The sequence below is a fragment of the Zingiber officinale genome, chromosome 8A (assembly GCF_018446385.1).
Source record: "Zingiber officinale cultivar Zhangliang chromosome 8A, Zo_v1.1, whole genome shotgun sequence".
NCBI classification, from domain to species: domain Eukaryota; kingdom Viridiplantae; phylum Streptophyta; class Magnoliopsida; order Zingiberales; family Zingiberaceae; genus Zingiber; species Zingiber officinale.
This window is the reverse complement of record NC_056000.1, coordinates 6788718-6811603: the sequence shown is the minus strand read 5'-3', so window position 1 is coordinate 6811603 and position 22886 is coordinate 6788718. Positions and strand designations below refer to the sequence as shown.

Genomic DNA, 22886 nt, shown 5'->3' with positions numbered 1-22886 from the left:
TAAATAATAAATTTCTAATTCAAATCATATAACTACTTTAAAGTTAATTACTATTTATATATAATTTAATTAATATAATTAACCTTATTTGCTAGGTGTCTGAGTTAATATTTTTTAGATTTTGTTTTTTTGTCGTATTTTATATGTGTAATATAATATATGAATATGTGTACATTAATATCTTAGACTCAAAAATTAGACTTGATAAGGTGCGTCAGATCCATACCATAGTGAAACGTAAGAGCGACTCTCCCTCATAAAAAAATTAATTTAAGTTATTAGATCAGATATTAAATTAAGAACAGACACTACACTTTATTTTAATCAAAAGGCCGAGAAAAGTATACTCTCTAATATCACCGGCCCAAGGTATTTATAGAAACTTCTTCACTTGTGATGTTGTCAATCCTAAGATGTGAGACTAAAGAGAACCATTATAATATATATTTTTTATATAAAAATAATCAGAGAAAATTACTAATAAGTTTTGAAATTATTTTTAGTATGAGAAGAAAAAAAAAGATATTAACATAATTTATATATATATATGATATCCTGTGCAACTTACTTTGCACAACCGTGTGTGACATCCAACGTGGATGCTTTGACGCGACTAAGAATATTTTTTTTTTATTTTCCTCTCTTATCTGCATGCAATTCGCTTTTCTTTTCTGCATACAAGGTGATGTTGGTATTTAAATATCAGCACCAACATTAGTATTAATATTTAAATTCCAACACCAATACTAGTTTGAAACCAGCACCAACCAACATCACGTTGGTGCCAGTCATTAAGACCAGCACCAACGATAAACCAGCACCAGCTTTGGTGCTGGTCTTAAAGACCGGCACCAACTTTGGTGCTAGTCTTTAAAGATAAGCACTAACGTTGGTGATAGTCTTTAAAGACCAACACCAGTGCTGGTTTGAAACCAGTACTAGCCTTGGCAGTGCAAACTAGCACAAATATACGTAAATCAATATCATGTTGCTACTCGTTTACGTAAATCAACACCAACATGTGCAAACCAGCACCATGCTAGTGTTGCTTGGTGCAAATCGACACCAACGTGTGCAAACCAGCACCACACTAGTTGCTTTACGCAAACTAACACTAACATACGCAAACTAACAAAACACTGGTGTTGTTTTGCGCAAACCAACACCAAACGCTGATGCTGGTTTGTAGAAACCGGCGTTGGTGCTTATTTTAAATACCAGCACCAACAAGGTTTGAAACCAGCACCAGCCAAGTTTGCAAGAGTAGCACCAACACTTGGTTAGCGCCAACAATGGTGCTAGTTTGCGTAAACTAGCATCACATTGGTGTTGCTTTGTATACGTTGGTGCTGGTTTACGTAAATCAGCACTAACATGGTACTAGTTTGTGCACATTGGTGTTGGTTTGTGCAAAGCAATACTAGCGTGGTGCTGGTTTGCATACACCAGTGTGGTGATGGTTTGCATACACCAGTGTGGTGCTGGTTTGCATACGTCAACGTGGTGCTAGTTTACATACGTTGGTGTTGGTTTTTGCAAACCAACACCAACGTGGTGTTGCTGATTTGCGCACGTTGGTGTTTGTTTGCGCCAAGTAGCACCAATGTGTGCAAAGCAGCACCAACATTGGTGTTGGTCTAAATCCTAAACCCTAAAATTAGCACTTACCAAGATTGGTGTTGGTCTTTCAAGACTAACATCGACGTAATGTTGGCTGGTGCTGGTCCTTAAAGACTAGCACCAATACTATTGATCTTTAAAGACCAGTGATCCTATCCGAAGGCGTGAAGCTGGAAAGCCGGGGAGGTGGCAGTTCCGCTGACTGAATGAAGACCTCGCTCTCTGCAAAACAAAACAAAACCAGGGAAGGGGTCTCTGACGTTGGCCCTCCGATGCTCAAGTCAAAAACAGGAGAGGGAAAAAGTGAGTACTAAGGATAAAGATTTTTTTCTTGTCTTTTTTTTTCATACCTGGTGTGGCCCTTTTATACTTTTTTTGGGTGACCATCCTTCTTTCCCTGTTTAATGATATTGATTACTGATGGAGGATATTTTTGTCTAGACTTCTTATCATTTAATAATAGATGGAGTGTTCCATTTGGTTTTCTCTTTCCTTTATTAATTATCTATTTTTTCCTCTTTTATCAATTTATTGCATCATTAAGTGTATAATACCAATGCCATTCTTCGAGCCAGACTGGTGGCTCGCTCGGCTTGGGCTCCCGACCCGCGTAGCTTGTTATCCTGTCGATCGAACTAATTATGCTTGTTTACTCAGATGGTCGATTGAATAAGGGTCTCTCCGATCGACTAATGACCCGCTTCCCTAGTGTTGACCGCCTTTGACTTTGACCTACACCGTGACAATTGACTCATGCTAGGTAGGCTCTTATCGTCACATCATAAGCTTCCCCTTCAAGTCTAATCGAAGAAGGTTGTAAGTCTGTCTGATTGGACAAGATGTCGTTGGCGACTCTGAAGCCCGTTCGACCCAAATGCTATAGTGTCCGATCGGACTGTGGTCAATCTATAATCGTTGGTGGCCCGCAAGTCGACGTCGCTCGGCTTTATTTCGTCGTTGCCGAGTTCAGTTCTGTGCCTCGTTCCTTTCGCCAATCGAAAAGATAAGCAACAACACTTGGCAAATTATCTTTCGTTATGTGTCCTAGGGCAAGTTCGTTCGTGGCTGACATCATCCATATTTTTTGAAGACCGTGCAAATCCCTACTAATTATGGCTGAGCACGCGGCTATACCTTTTTAAATAAGTTCATTAAATGCTATTCGGTGACCACAAGACACGTGTCCCATACTGTCGCCACATGCTTAATGTGATAGGTGGGCATTCGCTTGTGACGAGACGTGCGCCTTTTCAAAATCAACGGTTTGATTTATTTCTAGGTTTTTGTGACCCTAGATCAGACAACTAAGGTCGATCGACCGTCATGTTTATAAGCCTTGTGTGCTTAACCGTCTTCCTCACTTTGCGTCTTCATCTTTATCGGTGAGCATCTCAGCGACACTGCGCCCTCCGTCTTTTTCGTCCATCTCAGCGATTTCTCTAGTAAGCTCTCATCTCCTTTTAATCGAATTTGTCTATTGTTCTTTCTTTCAGTCGAGTTTCTTCGTTGTTTCTCGTCGACTTTTATTTCCAATAGCAAGCTCTTCTTAACCTCATGTCTCCGTCCCTGGGCCCTAGTATATGTCCATTGAGTCTAGGTTCGACGGAGGCGATGCCGAGAGTTTGAGAGCTGCCTTTGAAATTCCATTCGATTATCAAATTGGTTTTCCTTTGGCTTTTGCCCGCCCGAACGAGCCGCCTCAAGGTTTTGTATGCTACTTTAGGGACCAATTTATCGTTGGTATGCAATTCCCGACCCACCCTTTCTTTTCTGTCATTTGTAAATCTTTTCGTATTCCTCTCCATCAACTAATGTCGAACTCCTTTCGGCTACTGTGCGGGGTCGTCGTTCTGTTTCGTCTGCACGGCATTCCCCTCACTCCTCGGCTCTTTCACTATTTCTATTACCCCAAACTGTCCGAGCCGGGGACTTTCTCTACCAAGCCTGAGTGGGTCTAGTCTTCTTTGACAAGATGTCATCCTCCAACAAGTATTGGAAGGACTACTACTTTTTTGTTCGCTTTCTCAAGCGGACGGATTTCCCGACCAGGTGGCAATTAGAGGTGTTGAACCCTCCAGAGCTCAAGAAATACAAGAGCCACTCGAACTACCTTCATGCAGCTTCCAGTTTGGCCGATCAGAAATACCATATGCACAAATTTCTACCAGAGGGTGTCCTCTATGTGTTCGGCTTGAGTCTGATCCGCATAAAGCTTCCGTCCAGCCTAGTTACGCTCCTTCTTGGTCTAACTTTTGAATCTAACTGATTTCTCCTTTTCTTTTGTAGCTCAAGTCATGCTGTGGGCACGTCTGGCCGGCAAAGTCAAACTCGCGAATGTAGAGATCAATGTCGCGGTTGTGGCTAAGTTAGAGAGCTGCAGTTTACAGTCGGTCAGCTCTCAGGAAGATCCGCTCAAAGAGAGCACGAGAGCTCCAACTCAATGGAGCGAAGGAGTAGCCAATCGTACGGTCAATGATTAAGTGGTTATCGCAGTGAATCCCCCACCTGAGCAGCTTCCTTTAATTCCAGTCATCAAGGCCTCAGAATCAGCTTCTTCAGGGGAGTCGTTGATAAGCCGAAAGAGGCATCGCGCAGAGATTGTTGCCCAAGCCACAACCTCTACTACACAAACTCCAACCAGGACAAGCCCACGTTTGTCATCCGAGCGGGGCGAAATCTCCACACCTGTGCCCAAGCAGGCGACGGTTGTCCCACATACTTCGCTTTCATCCGATCAGATGTTTGGTCTGCCACAAGGATAATCTGTACGCCACCGGTCGCTTTCCTACTGCCTCTGCCGAAGACTCAGAAGTCTCGCATCCACCCAACGTCAACATCTCAGTTGGGTGGCAGAGCAACCTCAGGCCCGTCTACTCCAAGTGGTCAGTGCCACATAATGGCGATCATCCATCTATCGACGGATGAGTGCACGACTTTGATAACATTGTGTCCTGAGCCCCAGAGCACCAGATAATCATCCAAGGGTCGCTCGCACAGATATGGGCTGATGCCCGGGCTCATGCAACGATCATGCCTCCAGGGACGCTTGCCGATAGTCATATCCAAATGTCCACTGGGATAAGTTTTTTACATATTACTATTCATCACCGCTCAACCCTAAGAATTTTTTGCTTCCTCGTAGTATTGGGTAGAGAGCCTGGTCGTGTGTCAAAGGCTTACATTTTTAGAGCAGGAAGTCAAGCAACTGCGGGCCCCGAGCAACCAATCATCTGCTTCCCAGACTTATCTAGAGGGTTGAGATGGCTCAACTAAGAGCCGATCTAAGTGCAAGCGCTGAGCAGCTGGAGGCGGAGAAGAGCAAAGGAGCCGAGCAAGCTAATCAATTGGATCGGCTTGTTAAACAGGTCAGCTCATTCGAGTCCAAGCTTAATTTGGCCAACACCAGGAAGCTCCAAGCCATCGAGGACTTGGAGATCAAAAATAAGAAGTTTCTGGTGTTGGCCCAAAACCTAAAGGAGACTGAGGCCACTTTGAAGGCCAAGGGGATGGACGATTGACCAACCATACCACAACGAAGACCCAACTCGTCGAAAAAGATGTAGAGTTGACCAAATTGAAGGAAGAGATGAAAGCTTCCTGAGCGGTATTAGAGACTTACCAGGGAGCCGAGTCAAGTAGGTTCGACCTCATGAAGCAGGCTTACATCCTGTTTAGATGCTTTTAATGATAAGGTCGTCGATCAGGCACTACGTCTATTCAACCTTGCTATCGACGGGACTCTTGATCAACTGAAGGAAGGTGGCTATCTCATCAGTCAGGACAAGCTGACGGAGTCACTGCCTGACGATGTTTTAGATTTTTTAGAGTGAGCTTGTGAGTTGCTTCTATAAAATTTTCTTGAAGTATCAATGAATGTGCGTCCGTCTAGTGAACTACTATTTTTCTTTGTCTCCTTTCTGGTCGTTCATCATTTTCGACTTGTACTTGGATCAAGTATTGTCGCACAAATTGCAAGTGTGGTCTCGTGTTTCTCCTATCAGAACAGTTATTTTCTTAGGCAATCAATTAGTTCTGGTTTTGAGGTCTCCACTCAACCGTTTTATGGCGTAAACGTGGGTTTAAGGTCGCGGCTCGATCGGTGATGGCGACAAGGGTTTTAGGTCACCGCTCGACCATTAGTGAAGCCATGAGTTTAAGGTCGTCGCTCGATTGCTGATGAAGACAAGGGTTTAAGGTCATCGCTCGACCGCTGATGAAGACAAGGGTTTAAGGTTGCAGCTCAACTGTAGATGACGACAAGGATTTAAGGTCGTCGTTCGACCGCTGATGAAGACAAGGGTTCAAGGTCGTCGCTCGACCGCTGATGAAGACAAAGGTTCAAGGTCGCCACTCGACCGCTGATGGAGACAAGAGTTCAAGGTTGTCACTCGACCGTCGATGAAGACAAGGGTTTAAGGTCGTCGCTCGACTATTGATAAAGACAATGGTTTAAGGTCACCGCTCGACCACTAATGAAGACAAGGGTTTAAGGTAGCCGCTCGACCATCAATGAAGACATAGGTTTAAGGTCACCGCTCGACTTAATATGTCCGACTGACTCATGAGTCTGGAATGCTTGTGATTTTATTCATATCTGTTCTGCATTTAGAAGACATGTACGCATATACAAGTAAATACAATTATTCATACACCTCTTACCCGACCCTATAGGGTTGGAGGTGGTTTGTACTCCACGATTGTTCCTGCCGTCTTCCGTCTTCATCTTCCAAATAATATGCTCCTGAGCAGAGTTTTTACACGACTTTATAGGGTGTCACCCATGAAGCTTCGAGTTTGGGGACATCGTCGACCGGCTTTATCCTCTTCTATACTAGATCGCTGACCTGGAAGGACCGCGGGATAACCCTCCGGTTGTAGCTCTACTTTATTCTCTGTCGGTATGCCATCAGCCGAATAACAGCCTTGTTCCGTGCTTCGTCGACTAAGACTAGTTCCATCAGTCCACTTGTCGTTCTCCTTGTCATAGTGTTACACCCGATCAGACTCCATTTCGACTTCCATCGGAACTAGTGCTTCACCAACGTACACCAAATGGAATAGCGTCACGTCGGTCGCGTCCTTCGGGGTTATGCGCAGGGCCCATAGGACGCTAGGTAATTCGTCGACCCAACTGCCTCCTGTGTGGTTGAGCCGAGCTTGCAATCCTTTGAGAATCTCTCAATTAGTGACTTTCGCTTGATCGTTGCTTTGGGGGTAAGCCACCGAGGTGAATACCTACTGGATACCATAGCCTTCGCACTATTCTTTGGGCCTTCGACCGGCGAATTGCCTCCCGTTGTCTGAAACGAGCCGTCGGGAGATGCCGAACTGACACAAGATATTTTGCCAGATGAACTTGATGACCATCTATTCACTTATCTTTGCCAATGGTTCGGCCTCCATCTATTTTGAGAAGTAGTCCATAGCGACAAGCAGGAACCTCCGCTGACCAGTTGTCATGGGAAACGGTCCTACAATATCCATGTCTTATTGGTCGAATGAGCAAGACACCGTGGATGTTTTCATCTCCTCGGTTGGTTGATGCGAGATGTTGTGATATTTCTGGCATGATAGACAACTGGCCACCGTCCGAGCGACATCTTCTTGGAGCATGGACTAGAAATATCCGGCAAGAAGGATCTTCTGGGCTAATGAATGACCGCCTAGATGATTCCCACAGGAGCCTTGATGAACTTCTTTGAGGATATACTCTATGTCTTCCGATCTAACACACTTGAGTAGGGGTCTGGAAAAGGCTCGTTTGTAGAGTTGATCCCCGATCAACGTAAATCGTCTAGCCCTTTTCTTTAGTAGACGATTAGCCTCCTGATCAGACGATGTTACACCTAATCGGAGAAATTCGATGAGTGGCGTCTTCCAGTTGCTAGGGAAGGAGAGGCCTTCCATCCGATCAATGTATGTCGCTAGTAAAACCTGCTCGATCGGGCACTCAATCACGATCGTCATTAATGAGCTAGCCAATCTGGCTAAGCCGTCTACCGAATGATTGTTTGATTGGGGGATTGTCTGTGTAGTGACTTCTTGAAAACTTGCCCTCGGTTTTTTAAAAGCTTCTGCATAGAGATTGAGTCAGGAGTTGTTTATTTCAAATGTCCCTAACAATTGCTGAGTGACTAGCTAAGAATCTGAGTGGCTGAGGACCTTTATGATCCTGACGTACCGCGCTGCCTACAAGCTAGCGATTAACGCTTTATACTCGACTTCATTATTGGTGGTCGGGTATTCTAGCCGAATGGAGAGCTGTATTCAATCTTCCATTGGTGAGATCAATAGTATGTTGATCCCGCTCCCTTGCTGAGTGGAAGAACTGTCCACATATATTCTCCAGGTTGCTTCTAGTTCAGCGTTCTAGACTTTTGTGATGAAATCAACTAAGGCATGTGCTTTGATCGCCATTCGGGGTTAATATTGAATATCAAACTGGCTTAATTCAGTTGTCCATTTGATCAGCCACCTAGATATCTCTAGGTTGAGGAGGACTTTTCCTAGGGTACTATTGGTCATGACAATGATTGGGTGAGCAAGAAAGTAAGGCGTGGAGTCTCTGAGCGGCAAGCACTAGAGCATAAGCTAACTTTTCTAGACCATTGTAGCGAGATTCAACATCTTTCAATATATGGCTCAAAAAATACATAGGTTGTTGTTCATGGTCGTTCTGCTTGACTAATGCTGAGCCGACTGCATGCTCGATGGATGACAGATAGATCCAGAGAGGCTCTCCGACACTCGGCTTAGCTAGCACAGGCAAAGAGTTAAGACACTCTTTGAGCTCTTTCAAAACTCGGTCGCACTCTGCGTCCCATTGGAGTCTCGTAGCTTAGCGCAGTACTTTGAAGAATGGTAGACTTCGATCGGACATCTTAGAGATGAACCTTGAAAGAGCGATGATTCGTCCGATCATCCGTTGGACCTCCTTCAAATTGCGAGGTGGAGGCGTGTCTTGCATGGCCTTCACCTTACTTAGATTTGCCTCAATCTCCCGCTCAGTCACGATATACCCGAGAAAACAACCGCTCTTCATGCCGAACAGGCACTTACTGGGGTCCAGCTTCATTCCATAGGTTCTTAAAGTTTGGCACGTTTCCTCAACGTCCATACAGAGGTCAGTTGCTTGGAGGGATTTTATTAGTGTGTCATCTGTTGGTTGCTACTTAGAATATCGTACCGGTTCCCCTGTACAAAAATTTTATACAAGTCCTAAACCATTCCTAACAACCTATTGTGTTATTTAGAAATTAAATTTGGAATCACAAATAAAACTTAACATTATTGATTACAAATTTAATTTATTTGTTCTTAGTGGTTTAGACTTGGATCACAAACTATGTTTAACATTATTGATCCAAATCCACCCATGTTACAAATTCAATTAAATATTAATTTCAGAGATCGACTTCCAGGTTAAACATGGCGAGACACTAGGCCTTCTTGGGTATGGGAGCATCCACCACTTCCTAGACAAAGTCTTTTAACGAAATTTAATATTTAATTTCCTTATAGTAACCCTATGTTTAACCAAAAAGAACAATCGAATCACAAGTTCGAAAAATAAAAGAAACACAAAATCGAAAACATAAATTCGATTACCTAGATTCATTAGCCTCTTGTGTTTTGTATTTCAAGATCTAAATAAAAGGATAAACTAGTTATGATACGGAAACTAATAACTAGTTATACCTTTTATAGCTTATAGACCTCACGATCTTCTGTCGTATTCCTCTTCTTATCTTAGGCATCGTGTGGGTGACGATCTACCGAGACGAGAATCCACCCAAGCCTCCTTCTTCTCCTTGTAAGTTTCGACCACTAAGAATCTCCTAGAGATGAAGGTCTTCGACCACCAACCAAGCTCCAAGGGATGCAAAGAAACAAAACATTTTTCTCTACTTCTTCTCCAAGCAAAATCCGGCCACCAAGGGCCTCCTAGAGAGTTGATGCCGCCGGCCAAAGAAGAAGAAAAGGGGAAGAGGATGAGGGCCGGCCACACCAAGGAAGAGAAGAGAAATACTAGATGTATGTTGTTATGAGGTGAGACACATCTACCCTCTCTGTTATATTCCTTGGTCTTGGCAAATAAGGAAAATTTTAATAAAAACTTCCTTATCTTCTTTGCCATAGAAAGGAAAATTTAATTGATTAAAAAAATTCCCTTTTCTCTATCAATGTGGTCGGCCACCTCAATTCCTCCAAACAAGGAAAGTTTTAAACACAAAATTAAAACTTCCTAATTTGTTTTCAAAAATTTTTAATATAAAATTTCTCTTTAAAAATTCTCTTCATGGTTGGTTATAAAAGGAAACTTTTATAAATTAAAATATCTTTATTAAAATATGTGGATAATTACAAAAAGGAAAGTTTTCTCAAAATTAAAATCTTCCTTTCAATCTACAAATAAGGAAAGATATCAAATCTTTTCTCTTAATCTTTTGTAGAAACTATAAAAGGAAAGATTTAATTTTAAAACTCTCTTTTAAAATCATGAGGATGGTTACAAAAAAAGAAAAGTTTTATCAAAAATTAAAATCTTCTTTTTAACTACAAATAAGGAAAGATATCAAACCTTTCTCTTAATCTTTTGTAGAAAACTATAAAAGGAAAGATTTAAATTTTAAACTCTCTTTTAAAATCACGAGAATGATTACAAAAAAGGAAAGTTTTATCAAAAATTAAAATCTTCCTTTTAACTACAAATAAGGAAAGATATCAAACATTTCTCTTAATCTTTTGTAGAAAGCTATAAAAGGAAAGACTTAAATTTTAAACTCTCTTTTAAAATCATGGCTTCCACATAAGGAAAGATTTAAATTTAGACTCCCTTTTTATTTTATTTTGGCCGGCCACCTAAGCTTGGGTTCAAGCTAGGGTCGACCACCAACTCACCTTGGTTTGGCCGACCCTAGCTTGGGCTCCAAGCTAGGCTTGGCCGGCCACCTTAAGGTGGGTAAGAAGGTGGGTATGAGTGAGTATAAGACTTTATAAATAAGAGACTACGATAGGGACCGAGAGGAGGAATTGATTTTGGTCTCCCGATGAACTTGAGCTTCCCGTGTTCGCCCCGAACACCCAACTCGAGTTCATCAATACTATCTCATTCCACTAAAGAGTTATTATTAAACTATCACACCAATCTCATATTACTATATGGGCTCCTTCTTATCATGAGTGTATTAGTCTCCCTGTGTTTAAGATATAGAATGCCCACTAATTAAATGAGTTACTGACAATTCACTTAATTAATATCTAGCTCCAAGAGTAGTACCACTCAACCTTATCGTCATGTCGGACTAAGTTCACTTGCAGGGTTTACATGACAATTCTTATGAGCTCCTCTTGGGGACATTATCAACATAGATTACTAGGACACAGTTTCATTCTATAATCAACAACACACCATATAAATAATATCATTTCTCAACTTATCGAGCCTATTGATTTATCAAACTAAATTACATCTTTTGATAAATTAAAGAATTAAATATTGAGTATATGTGCTTGTTATTATATCATGATTAAGAGTACACACTTTCATAATAACAAAGGTCTTGTTCTTTTATGCAGTCAGTATAAAAAGAACTTTCTTTAAATGGTCCTGCTCAATACACTCAGAGTGTACTAGTGTAATTTTATAGTTAAGATAAACTAATACCAAATTACACTACGACTATTCTAATGGTTTGTTCATTTCCATCTTAGTTGTGAGCGACTGTTTATAATTTATAAGGAATTGATAACATGATCTTCTGTGCGTGACACCACACAACATGTTATCTACAATATAAATTAATTGAACAACTACACTTAGCATATAAATGTAGACATTTGATCAATGAAATTCTTTATTTCAAAATAAATGTTTATAAAAAGCTAGGCTTTTAGTATACACTCTAACATCATCAACATAGACCTCCATGTTTCGGTCGATCTACCTACGGAACACTTTATTCATCAACCTTTGGTAGGTTGCTCCGGTGTTCTTCAGTCTGAATGATATGACGTTGTAACAATAGGTTCCGTCGGCCGTGATGAAACTGACCTTCTCTTGATCTTCTTGAGCGAGTGGTACTTGGTGGTAGCCCTGATATGCGTCTAGCATGTATATTAATTCGCAGCCCGCTGTGGAGTCCACCATTTGGTCTATCCGAGGCAACGGATAGAAATCTTTCGAGCATGCCTTATTTAAGTCGCGGAAGTCGATGAAGACCCGCCATTTATTGTCTGATTTGGAGACCAGTACCACGTTAGCAAGCCAACTTGGGAATTGGACTTCCCATATATGGTCTGCCTCTAGTAATGTCTCTATCTCCGCCCGGATGATCAAATTCTGCTCCGGGCTGAAGTCTCTTTTCTTTTGTTTAATTGGCCGGGAGTCCGGTCGGACATGTAACTCGTGTTGAGCCACCTTCGGAGAGATGCATGACAATTCATGCGTCGACCAGGTGAACACGTCATAGTTTCGTCTGAGGCAGGTGACCAACTCTATTTTTTCTTGCTTTCTAGATCGGCGGCGATAATGGTTGTCGCCTCCGGTCGGTTTAGATGGATCTGGACCTCCTCCTTTTCATCGTAGACCAGAGCAGGAGGCTTCTCCATGTAGCGCTCACCTCCAAGTGAGGTGTCTTCCGAGCAATTTGTGTTCCCGTTCTAACCATCTCAATGTAACAACACCGAGCGACCAACTGATCGCTTCTGACTTCGCCCACCTTGTCCTCCACCGGGAACTTGATTTTTTTAGCAGAAAGTGGACATCACTGCTCGGAACTCATTCAGTGTCAGGCGGCCCAGAATGACGTTGTAGGCTGACGGCGCATTCATCACGATGAAATTGGTCGTCCGTGTCCTCTAAGCGGCTCTTCCCCGAGCGAGACAACCAAGCACAGTTGGTCGATCGACAATACTTCGTTACCAGTGAACCCGTAGAGTGGAGTCATCATGGGCGGTAAACTGCTTTGGTCAATTTGCAGCTCCAGTTAATTTGCAGCTAATCAAATGCTTTCTTAAAGATGATGTTCACCGAGCTTCCTGTGTCCACAAAGGTACGGTGAATAACATAATTAGCTATTACCTCTCGAATAATCAAGGCGTCATCATGGGGGATCTCTACCCCCTCCAAATCATTCAGATCGAAGTTGATCTCAGGTCCCTCGACCTTTTCCTTGCTACAACCGACTGCGTGAGTTTCATGCCGCCACGTGTGCAATTTTCTTGGCGATTGGAATCACCGCAGTCGGCCCCCCCGACAATCATCTCTATTTCACCCCAGGCAGCGTTGCTCCTATTTTCTTCCTCTCGAGCTGAGTATCGTCTTCGTTAGGCCTCCTCCCAAATAGGACTTGGACTGTTCCATCGTTGAGATTGATGGCGGTGTGGTTCGACGGCTGTCTTTTCGTCTTCCCTTCGCCCAATTGATCGGCGCCTATATCTCCGATCAAGCAACAGTGATTGATGATACTGCCTTCTTGGGGCCAGCCTGCTAACCAGGTAGCAGTCCCGTGTATTATGAGTCTCCGACTGATGGAAGGAGCAAAATATAGGCGTCCATATTTTGCCCCTGGAGGCTTTTGGGTCTCCGACCCCAACGTGTTGTATGGCATGTGTCCTAAGCTCATGTTGTGGTTGAGTTCCTCCCGGTCGAGGCCATTTAGGAGGCTGATGGCTGCTTGATTGATGTCGCTCGGACACCACCGCTGGTTTGGCGGGTGCCTCCTTTTTCCTGGCCGCCTAGGCTTCTTCTATATTGATGTATTCATTGGCCCTTTTTTGTAGATTGCAAAAGTCCTTTAGCGGCTTTCTAATGAGTGACCAGAATAATTCTCCTTCGGTGAGCCCCTGAGTTAAAGAGTTTACCAATACATACGAGGAGACTACCGGGATGCCCATCGCCACATGATTGAAGCGTTGGATATATGCCATTAAGGCCTCTCGCGGCTCTTGCTTCAGTGAGAATAAATTCACACTCATCTTGATCTGGTGGCGGTGACTGCTAGCAAAGTGATGTAGTAAGGCCGCTCAGAAGTCTTTAAAGTCGTGGATCGAGCTGCTCAGCAAACCTTTGAACCAACGTTGTGCCGATCTAGATAACGTGGTAAGGAAGACTCGACATTTTATCTTGTTCGTGTATTGGTGCAGCGTGGCTACGTTGTCAAACTTGACCAGGTGATCGTTAGGGTCGGTCGTCCCATTATATTCCCCAATGTCAATGGGGTATAGTGCTTTGGTAGAGGATTATTTAGAATCCCCTCTGAAAATTGTTGGTTGACCTGTTCGAGAGAGTCGTCCTTCCTAGGTTTCCTTTTTCTTGTGTTTCGAACGGGTGCTTCATCAGAGGATGATCCCCGATCTCTGTCAACCCGGCCCCTCTCTTCTGTCGAGATCCAAAACGACGCTTAACGTAGGGGATCAGCACATGAGGTTCTTGTTGGGGACCTTGTGGCCGGCTAGAAGGGGGGTTGAATAGTCGTGCCTCTAATTAATCGCTTCCTAGTGCAGCGGAAATCTAATACTAAATACAAATATGAAAGCTAAAGACTAAAGACTAAGAAAGGAAATACAAATCAATACACGTCGATGTAACGTGGTTCAGAAATAGCTTGCTCCTACTCCACGGTTATTCGTAAGGTGGACGATCTCTCAATCCGTCGGTGGATTAGTCTCCAGAAACTTTGGCTAGCTCAAACCTCCTTGTGGGTGGAGAAACCTCGCCACAAACTCACCAAGACCTCTTGGACACAAGGGAAACCTTGAGCACTGGTAGACTACTAATTAGACTTTAACTAACTCCAATTTCGTCAGTCTTAACTAAGCTCCCGAGACTTGGTTATATAAGCCACGGTTTGGAAAACTCCGCCTACCAGTTGACTGCTAAAACCATCAGTCGACTGCCCTCTATGGAAATTCGATCGTTACATTCCAACGGCTCGATATCAGTTGACTTCTCCACACTGGCCGAGCGAACAGAAACATTATGTTCGCTCCCAGTCGACTGCCCAGTCGACTACACCAGTCGATTGATGAAACCACGAGTCGAGTGCTACCCGAGTACAATTTCTCATCACTCGGGCCCTCACCCTTATGACTTACTTGACTCTTCGTTGCAGCCTTGACTTCTTGCCTTTAAACCTACTTCCTTTGGCTCTCGTCCCTCGAATGCACCCAAGCCCGCGGCTCGTCCCAATGCCATCCTTCATGTATATCTCGAAGTCGCTTCCCTCGGCCCTTGTCCTTGCTACCTTGTCCATGGTCCCTCGAATGTTTCATCCTTCACTAGACCCCGAAGCCATCAACCTGAATCATATGTGTATCCTGTAAACCTGCACAACTCAAATACACATATCAAATACAAGGATGAACCTAACTTAAACCCTTTGTCGAAACACCAAACTCATGGTCACACGGACCAACAGGATTGCTCCAACAGTTCTTCCCCATAGGTGCCGATCAGCCTCTGTCCATTCGGGTCTCGAATGGAAAGATGTTCCGTTAGATCTTCTCGCTCAGCCCGGCGATCTTCCGTGGAAGCTACAGGCTCCTGTACTTGCTGTTCGGCCATCGCTTGTTGTTACTGTTGCTCTAATGTCTTCATCACTTGAGCCTGTATTAATGCATCGATATCCTCTCGTGTCAGCGTTACTGTTGAGAGTCATCTAGCGTCTTCCATCTTCTTTCTCGGATGCAGACTATATTCCCACAGATAGCGCAAAAATAATCCTGTCTAAAGGCACGAAGCTGGAAAGCCGGGGAGGTGGCAGTTCCGCTGACTAAATGAAGATCTCGCTCTCTGTAAAATAAAACCAAAATCAGGAAAGGGGTCCTTGGCGTTATCCCTCCGACACTCAATTCAAAAATAGGAGAGGAAAAATGTGAGTACTAAGGATAAAGATTTTTCTTGTCTTTTTTCATACCTGGCGTGCCCCTTTTATACCTTTTCGGGTGATCCTCTATCTTTCTCTGTTTAATAATATTGATTATTGACAGAGGATATCTTTGTCTGAACTTCTTCTCGTTCAATGATAGATGGAGTGTTCCATTTAATTTTCTCTTTCCTTTATTAATTATCCATCTTTTCCACTTTTATCATTTTATTGCTTCATTATGTGTATAATGCCAACGTCATTCTTCGAGCCAGACGGGTGGCCCGCTCGGCTAGGGCTCCCGACCCCCGTAGCTTGTTCTCCTGTCGACTGGACTAATTATGCTTGTTTACTCAGATGGTCGATTGGACAAGGGTCTCTCATATTAGCCCAATGACATGCTTCCCTTGTGTTGACCGCCTTTAACTTTAACCTACATCGTGACAATTGACTCGTGCCAGGTAGGCTCTTACTGCCGCATCAACCAATGTCACCTTGTAGGTAAGAAAGAGACTTGCATGCAGAAGAGAAAAGAGAATTGTATGTAGATGAGAGAATTGTATGTAGATGAGGGAGGGAAATAAAAAAATCATTCTTATATATATATATCTTACTATTTTATTAAAGATCTTCCCCCTTTACTAACTAACTTTGGTGAAGCCTAAAATGAATTTACGTTATTATCATTTTTTCTATTCACACTAAAAATAATTCCAAGGTTTATTAGTAATTCCACAAGCGAAACAATCAGTGATCAAGAGTTCGAGACTCAGCTGCGGTGTATTATTATGAATTTTTTTCATCATTAATTTTCTCTAGTTGTTTTATATAAAAAAAATATAGTTCTCTTTAGTCCCACATCTTAGAATTGACAACACTATGATCAAAGAAGCTTCTATAAATATTTTAGGCCGACAATTTTTAAAAATATGCTTTTCTAAATTTTTTTTACTAAGATAAGTATAATATTAAATTAAATTAATTTTTTCTCATAGGGAAACCCGTTACAGTACTTTGTTGCTGGGATTCTCTAGCGACACCTTTGCATTATTGCATGGGTCTGACGAATCTTATCCAAATAATTAATTCTTGATTCTGAACGTAAGGGTAACACTCGAAAATCTAAACATTTGGAAAGACCCAAATAATTCAGATTTTCAAAAGTCTTTACCCTAATGACTCTATTTTAATGTTAAAATACTTTAATTAATATAATTTCATTATAAATGGTCAATGTAATTTCAATATATTATATTACACAAGTGTGCACAATCACTAGTATATATAATTTATCAATGAATATGTATTTTTTATATATATGATTTTAGAAATGTTTAAACAATATAATCTTTCCTTTCCTTTTTATTATTCATAAACAAAAGTTTTGGTCTCTCTTTTCATTTTTACTATTCATCCTAAAAAAATCTAAACAGCATTTGTACTATGTTCCTGCTGTTTTTTAAAAACATGATTTAGAGATTATACACCATAATATTATTAATTTATGAAAATCAGTTTCAGTAACATTTTTTTTTATATTGCTGTTCTTAATAAGAGGAAAAAGTGTTATTACTCATTTTCAAAAATCAACAATACAATATGAAATTATTGATTTTCAAAAATAAATAATATATTAAAAATGATATTACTGATTTTTTAAAATTAACACCATAAAAAAGTGATTACAAATTTTATACTCTATAATTCTGAAACTTGCTGTTGAAAAGGAAGAAGGATAAAACTCATATTCACCTATAAGTCGCCCTAAATAGATCATGCTAGGGAAACTTGACTCAACTGGATGAGTTATTGGAAGTGGCCAACTGGATGAGTTACGCTGCTCAGCAAATTGGACAAATAAGGCGACGTAAAGTTGTTGCGATGGCGTAATCACAGTAGCATTCATGTATCCATCAACAAGGCTCGAGTCCTTTTTCAGTAAGGACTTGACTCTGTATTTGAATTTTAAAATATTTAAAAAACAAAAATTTATTTATAGTTTCACCACAATTACGACATCTCACAGGGAAACGATGTAACACATTTCGCATCAATGAGAGAGGACGAGAGACAGTACACCGAACATTTATTTTCAACGGACTGTTCCAGTGAACAGCTTACTCTTCGTCCATGTCCTCCACGTCTTGCAGGACCCTCATCTTCTTCACAGCTTGAGCAGCCTCACTTTTGGGTGCGCCGTTAGGAATTTCTATAAGGATATCAGACTTCTGCCCGGTTGTGGCATTAACGAGTCCCCCGTTCTTCTCTACTTTGTAGACCAATTCATTTTTCTTTTTATCGGCATCAATGTAGACAGTTGTGTTTTCATCAATCTCCCCCTTTATCAGCATTTTGGACAGTTGAGTCACGACTTTCTTCTCTAGCCATCTTCTAATCGGTCTTGCACCATATACCTGGAGCAGTCAGGAGATTCTATTAGCTCACAGTCTTCTTGATTGATCATTGAAATAGACACAATTGGCAAATATGTACTTACCGGATCATAAGACTCCGACAACACTATGTCCAAAGCCACATCTGTCACTGCCAACGCAACTCCCCTCTCCGCTAGCCGAAGAGCAACATCTTTCATTTGGAGTCTAGCCACCTTCCTCAATTGCTCGTGCGATAGCGGATCAAAGATAACTATTTCATCGAGTCTATTCAGTAGCTCAGGCCTAAAATGCCTCTTCACCTGCACAATCAAGATGACATAATGATAGTTAGATTCATGGAAATTATTTAACATTGCGATGAAGACTGAAAATAAAAATGAAAATGTTTACGGTACCTCTAGCAGAACTCGTTCACGAGCCTTCTGCATTGAAGATTCACCGACTAGTCCAGCAAGAAGATGCTCGGCGCCAAGGTTAGAAGTCATGATAATAACAGTGTTTGTGAAGTCCACGGTCCTCCCTTGTCCATCGGTTAATCTACCATCATCAAGAACTTGGAGAAGCGTATTGAAGACGGCAATGTGAGCCTTCTCCACTTCGTCAAAGAGGATAACACTATATGGTCTGCGTCTCACCGCTTCAGTCAGTTGCCCACCCTCCTCATGGCCAACATACCTAAAATCAAATTAATAAGAAACCAATTTAGCATCATCAAGATACTAACGAAGCAAATATGAGCCAATAACAATGTAGAAGCGACACATACCCTGGTGGAGCACCAATCAAGCGTGACACAGAGTGTTGCTCCATGTATTCTGACATATCGATGCGAATAAGCAGGTTCTCATCATCGAATAGTTGCTCCGCTAGAGCCTTTGCTAGTTCTGTTTTACCCACGCCAGTGGGACCAAGGAAAAGGAATGAACCAGTTGGTTGTTGTGGGCGACCAAGACCAGCTCTAGACCGAAGCACTGCCTCTGCGACTGCATCAACCGCCTGATTTTGGCCAACCACTCTCTTGTGTAATCTCTCAGCAAGGCCAATTAGCCTTTCCTTCTCGTTTTGCCCAAGCCTGGTCACTGGTATTCCTGTCCATCGACTGACCACCTATCCAAGGAATCGAAAACTCTCAGCAAAAGGGTTCATGGATAACCACAGTGTTAAGCAATTGAACTTTGAAGTCATACCTCTGCAATTTGCTCAGGCCCAACAGTCTCGGTCAGCATCAAATTCTCAGTGGTGTCTCCCTCAAGCCTTGCTATAGCATTGTCAACGTTTTGCAAGTCATAATACTTTATATCTGCAGCACGAGCCAAATCCATCCTGCGTTCAGCTTCCTGCATAGTGTATAGTAGTTCTTCCCGACGTTGCTTCAACCTTCGAAGCTCATCTATTCTATCTTTCTCCTTCTTGTACTTCATAATTAGTGGTTGCAACTTATCCCTCAAATCATCCAACTCTTTCTTAACCTGTATTGAGTTGAAGAACATATGTAAGATAATATGCCACAATAGTGAATAAGAAGTAAATCTTAAGGTCCACGGTGAGATTGGTATTCACCTCTACTAGCCTTGCTTTGCTAGCTTTGTCCTTCTCTTTCTCGAGAGCATGCAGTTCAACTTCCAACTGAATCCTTTTCCTCTCCAAATTATCAATCTCCTCTGGCTGACTATCAAGTTGTACCCTCACATTTGCACAAGCTTCATCAACCAAGTCAATTGCCTTATCAGGAAGGTGTCGGCCTGTCAAAAGCATTAAGACAACACTCAGATGGCTACCACGGCAAGATGTTAATTTCTTTATACCAAGAACATTTCACAATTTGGTATATAAACTGAACACAAAAGACTCCAACGAAGATCCTAATCAAGTTACAATGTTGCCAAAAATGTGCGATGCTCCAGGTCTACGAGCTTTAAAAATATTAGCAATTGGGTTCTCTACTGCCTAAGACAATTCAAATTTGCCCAAGCTGCTATTTTGTTGATTTAAGTAGTTCTCATAAGCTTAACGCTAGTACCAGTTAATTTGTCGAAGTAACTCTATCGGTTTGAAACATTAGAGGACTATATAGATAACACGATTTTCATTCTGACTGCAATAGAACAATTCATAACCCTAAACTATAGTATTCCTACTAACCCAAACGCACAATCAGGTTAGAAATTAGCTAAATTGTCCATTGTTTTAATCAATAAAAAGGTGTTCGATGAACAGTTGTATGACTTGGGGAAAGAGTTTAGAAATATACCAGTTATGTATCGGCTGGAGAGCTGAGCTGCAATCACAAGAGCCCTGTCCTGGATTCGAACACCATGATGTCCTTCGTACCTCTCTTTAAGACCACGCAGAATGCTGATGGTGTCTGGAACGCTAGGCTCAGCAACATACACTTGCTGGAATCGACGCTCAAACGCGGCATCTTTCTCGACATATTTCCTGTACTCCTCTAACGTGGTTGCTCCGATACAACGCAATTGGCCTCTGGCGAGCATTGGTTTGAAGAGATTCGCAGCGTCCATGGAGCCCTCAGTGCGCCCGGCGCCGAGCACGAGGTGGATTTCATCGATGAACAGAATTACTTTTCCATTGGCCTCTTCCACTTCCTTGAGAACTGCCTTCAGGCGCTCCTCGAACTCCCCGCGGTACTTGGCACCCGCAACAAGTGCGCCCATGTCGAGCGCCACTAGATGAACGTCCAGCAGATTGCTCGGTACATCGCCCCTCAAGATTCGCTGTGCAAGGCCTTCAACGACGGCCGTCTTACCGACACCGGGCTCGCCAATAAGGACGGGATTGTTCTTTGTCCTCCTCGAAAGAATGCGGATGACACGACGAATCTCCTCGTCGCGTCCGATCACAGGATCGAGCTTCCCGGCAACCTCGACGAGATCTCGGCCATAGGTCTTGAGGGCCTGGAAATTGGAGTCCGCAGAAGCGCTCTCGACTTTCTTACCCTCTTTGCCGCGGAGCTTCTCGACTTCAGCGCGGACCCTAGAAGAGCTAATTCCTGCTTCCTTGAGACAATCGACTATCTGAGAGTCCTCGAGAAGGCCGAGAATGAGCTGGTCGACGGCAAGGTGAGAGTCCCCGCGGGACTTCATGGAGGACTGAGCACGGCGGATAACCTTCATGAGAGACGTCGAAGGGGGGATATTGTCTGGTGGTGGGGACTGGGAAGGGATCTTCTTGAGAGCGGCCGAGACAACGCGCTCAAAGGACTGCGCAGCAGAGTCGCTGGCGCCTCCGGAAGCATTGGCAAGGGCCTGATTGAGCAACCCGCCAGCGTCGGCGGCGAGAGCGGAGGCGAGGTGGAGAGGGGTGATCTGAGCGTGGCCTGATTCGAGAGCTAGACCGAGGGCGGCAGCGAGGGCCTCGTTGGTCTTGTGGGTGAACTTGTCGGGATTCATGGCGGAATTCTCCGATCAATCAATCGATGTGTTGATCGCTGGCTGATTTCTGTGTGCGATGACGGTGGATTTTTTTTTCTTGTTTTCGTTGGATGAGGGAGGAGCGAGGACGCCGCTTTGATATAGACTGGGAAGCAGCGATGATTCTGGAAGGGTAGAGAAGCTACTGGACTCGAAGACGAAACACGAGGCGTCGCTGGAAGGGATGGGTGGGGGCACAAATTAAGATGAGTGCGATCCTAAACCGTCAGATATGCATCCTACGGTGACTATGGATACTCCAGAGAAATGGAGAGAGTTCGTGAGATTGGTTAAATCGGTGCGGTGAGGTGTGTTAGTTGAGCAAGAAAGTTCGGGAAGTGTACAAGACGCGAGGTTTTGATTGGGCCTCCGTCAGTTTAATTGTCGGGCTAAAACAGTGCAAAGGCCCAATAAAAACGAGAATGGTACTTGTATTCCTCACAAATTATTTTATTTTATTTTATTTTTATTTTATCCTCTATAATTTTAAATAAAGTATTTCATAATTATAATATAGAAATAAATATTCTCTTATTTCAGATCGAGTCGCGCCGACCCTAATTTGACCCGATAGGTTGAGGCCATACTATGCAGTTTGGGATGGCTGCCGAGAATAACTACACTCAGGGCCGTCTTAAGATTCCTTGAGGCCTTAGGCAAAAAAAAATATATTTTTAATTTTCTTTAACATTTTTCATTTAGATTTGAGACCGAAAATAATAATTTAAAAAATATTTTTAAAATTAGTTATTAAAAATAATTAAATATTATTTTTTTAAAAAACTAATTTTTGATATAAAATTTAGTTTTCTCACGGGTATTTTGATAATAATTTTAGTTTTTATTAATAAAAATATTAAATTATTTAATTTTTTTAGTTAGAATGTAAAATACACTTTATTAATTTTAATTTTAAAGAATTTATTTTTGCTAATGCATTTTACTTTGTATTTTATGATAAAAAAATCTCTAACATATTATTATCGAGAAATAAAAAGAAAGAGCGAGGAAAGAATATTATCAGCAAAGGAAGAGAAGGACGAGTATCATCGGTGAATAAGAGTAGTATTACTAATTGCAAAATAAAATGTGAATAAGAGTAATAATGAAAAAGAAAGAAATATGTCAATTTAAAAATGAATTATATTTAAGGCAGAATAAAATCTCATATAAAATTATGGTACAATTAATGAGGATAAAATTATGGTAGACAATTAATGAGGAAATAAAGATAAGTACAGGTATAAATAGGAAGTGGAATCAATAATGAATTAATTGACAAGATGTCATTAATGAATTAGCAACATATTTATAATTAATTAATATTAATTATGCTAATTTAATTTTTTCAATATCTTTAATTAATTAATCAATGGGTCCAATAAAATTTGGGCCTTAGGCATAGGTCTTAATGACCTATGTCTTGAGCCGGGCCTGTATGTAACCTGGCTTGACACATGAATGGCTCGATTGGATTGCACCATTTGGACATCCCTACCCAGACAGAGACAGCGCCATTCGGCCCATTCCGTCCGACGTGTCGCATTCTCACATGCTACCACGTATAAATC

General features: G+C 42.1%; 1 protein-coding gene and 1 pseudogene across 1 annotated transcript; both read right to left on the bottom strand.

Moving 5' to 3' along the window:
- Positions 1–204: 204 nt before the first annotated feature.
- On the bottom strand, positions 205–345 carry LOC122013076 (annotated as a pseudogene).
- Positions 346–17461: 17116 nt separating this feature from the next.
- On the bottom strand, positions 17462–21432 carry LOC122012164 (chaperone protein ClpB1-like). The gene is made up of 7 exons (XM_042568617.1): positions 20136–21432; positions 19445–19626; positions 19072–19353; positions 18651–18991; positions 18280–18559; positions 17986–18183; positions 17462–17902 (listed from the first exon to the last, which is right to left on the bottom strand). The coding sequence occupies exons 1-7, from the start codon at positions 21292–21294 to the stop codon at positions 17606–17608; spliced, it is 2739 nt and encodes a 912-aa protein (XP_042424551.1). The 5' UTR covers positions 21295–21432; the 3' UTR covers positions 17462–17605.
- Between the last annotated feature and the right edge of the window lie 1454 nt (positions 21433–22886).

Coding starts and splice junctions, on each gene's coding strand:
- LOC122012164 (XM_042568617.1), bottom strand. CDS start 21,294: ATGAATCCCGACAAGTTCACCCACAAGACCAACGAGGCCCTCGCTGCC. Junction 18,560..18,650: donor TTGATTGGTGCTCCACCAGG/GTATGTGTCGCT, acceptor ATTTGATTTTAG/GTATGTTGGCCATGAGGAGG. Junction 18,184..18,279: donor GTGAACGAGTTCTGCTAGAG/GTACCGTAAACA, acceptor TTGATTGTGCAG/GTGAAGAGGCATTTTAGGCC.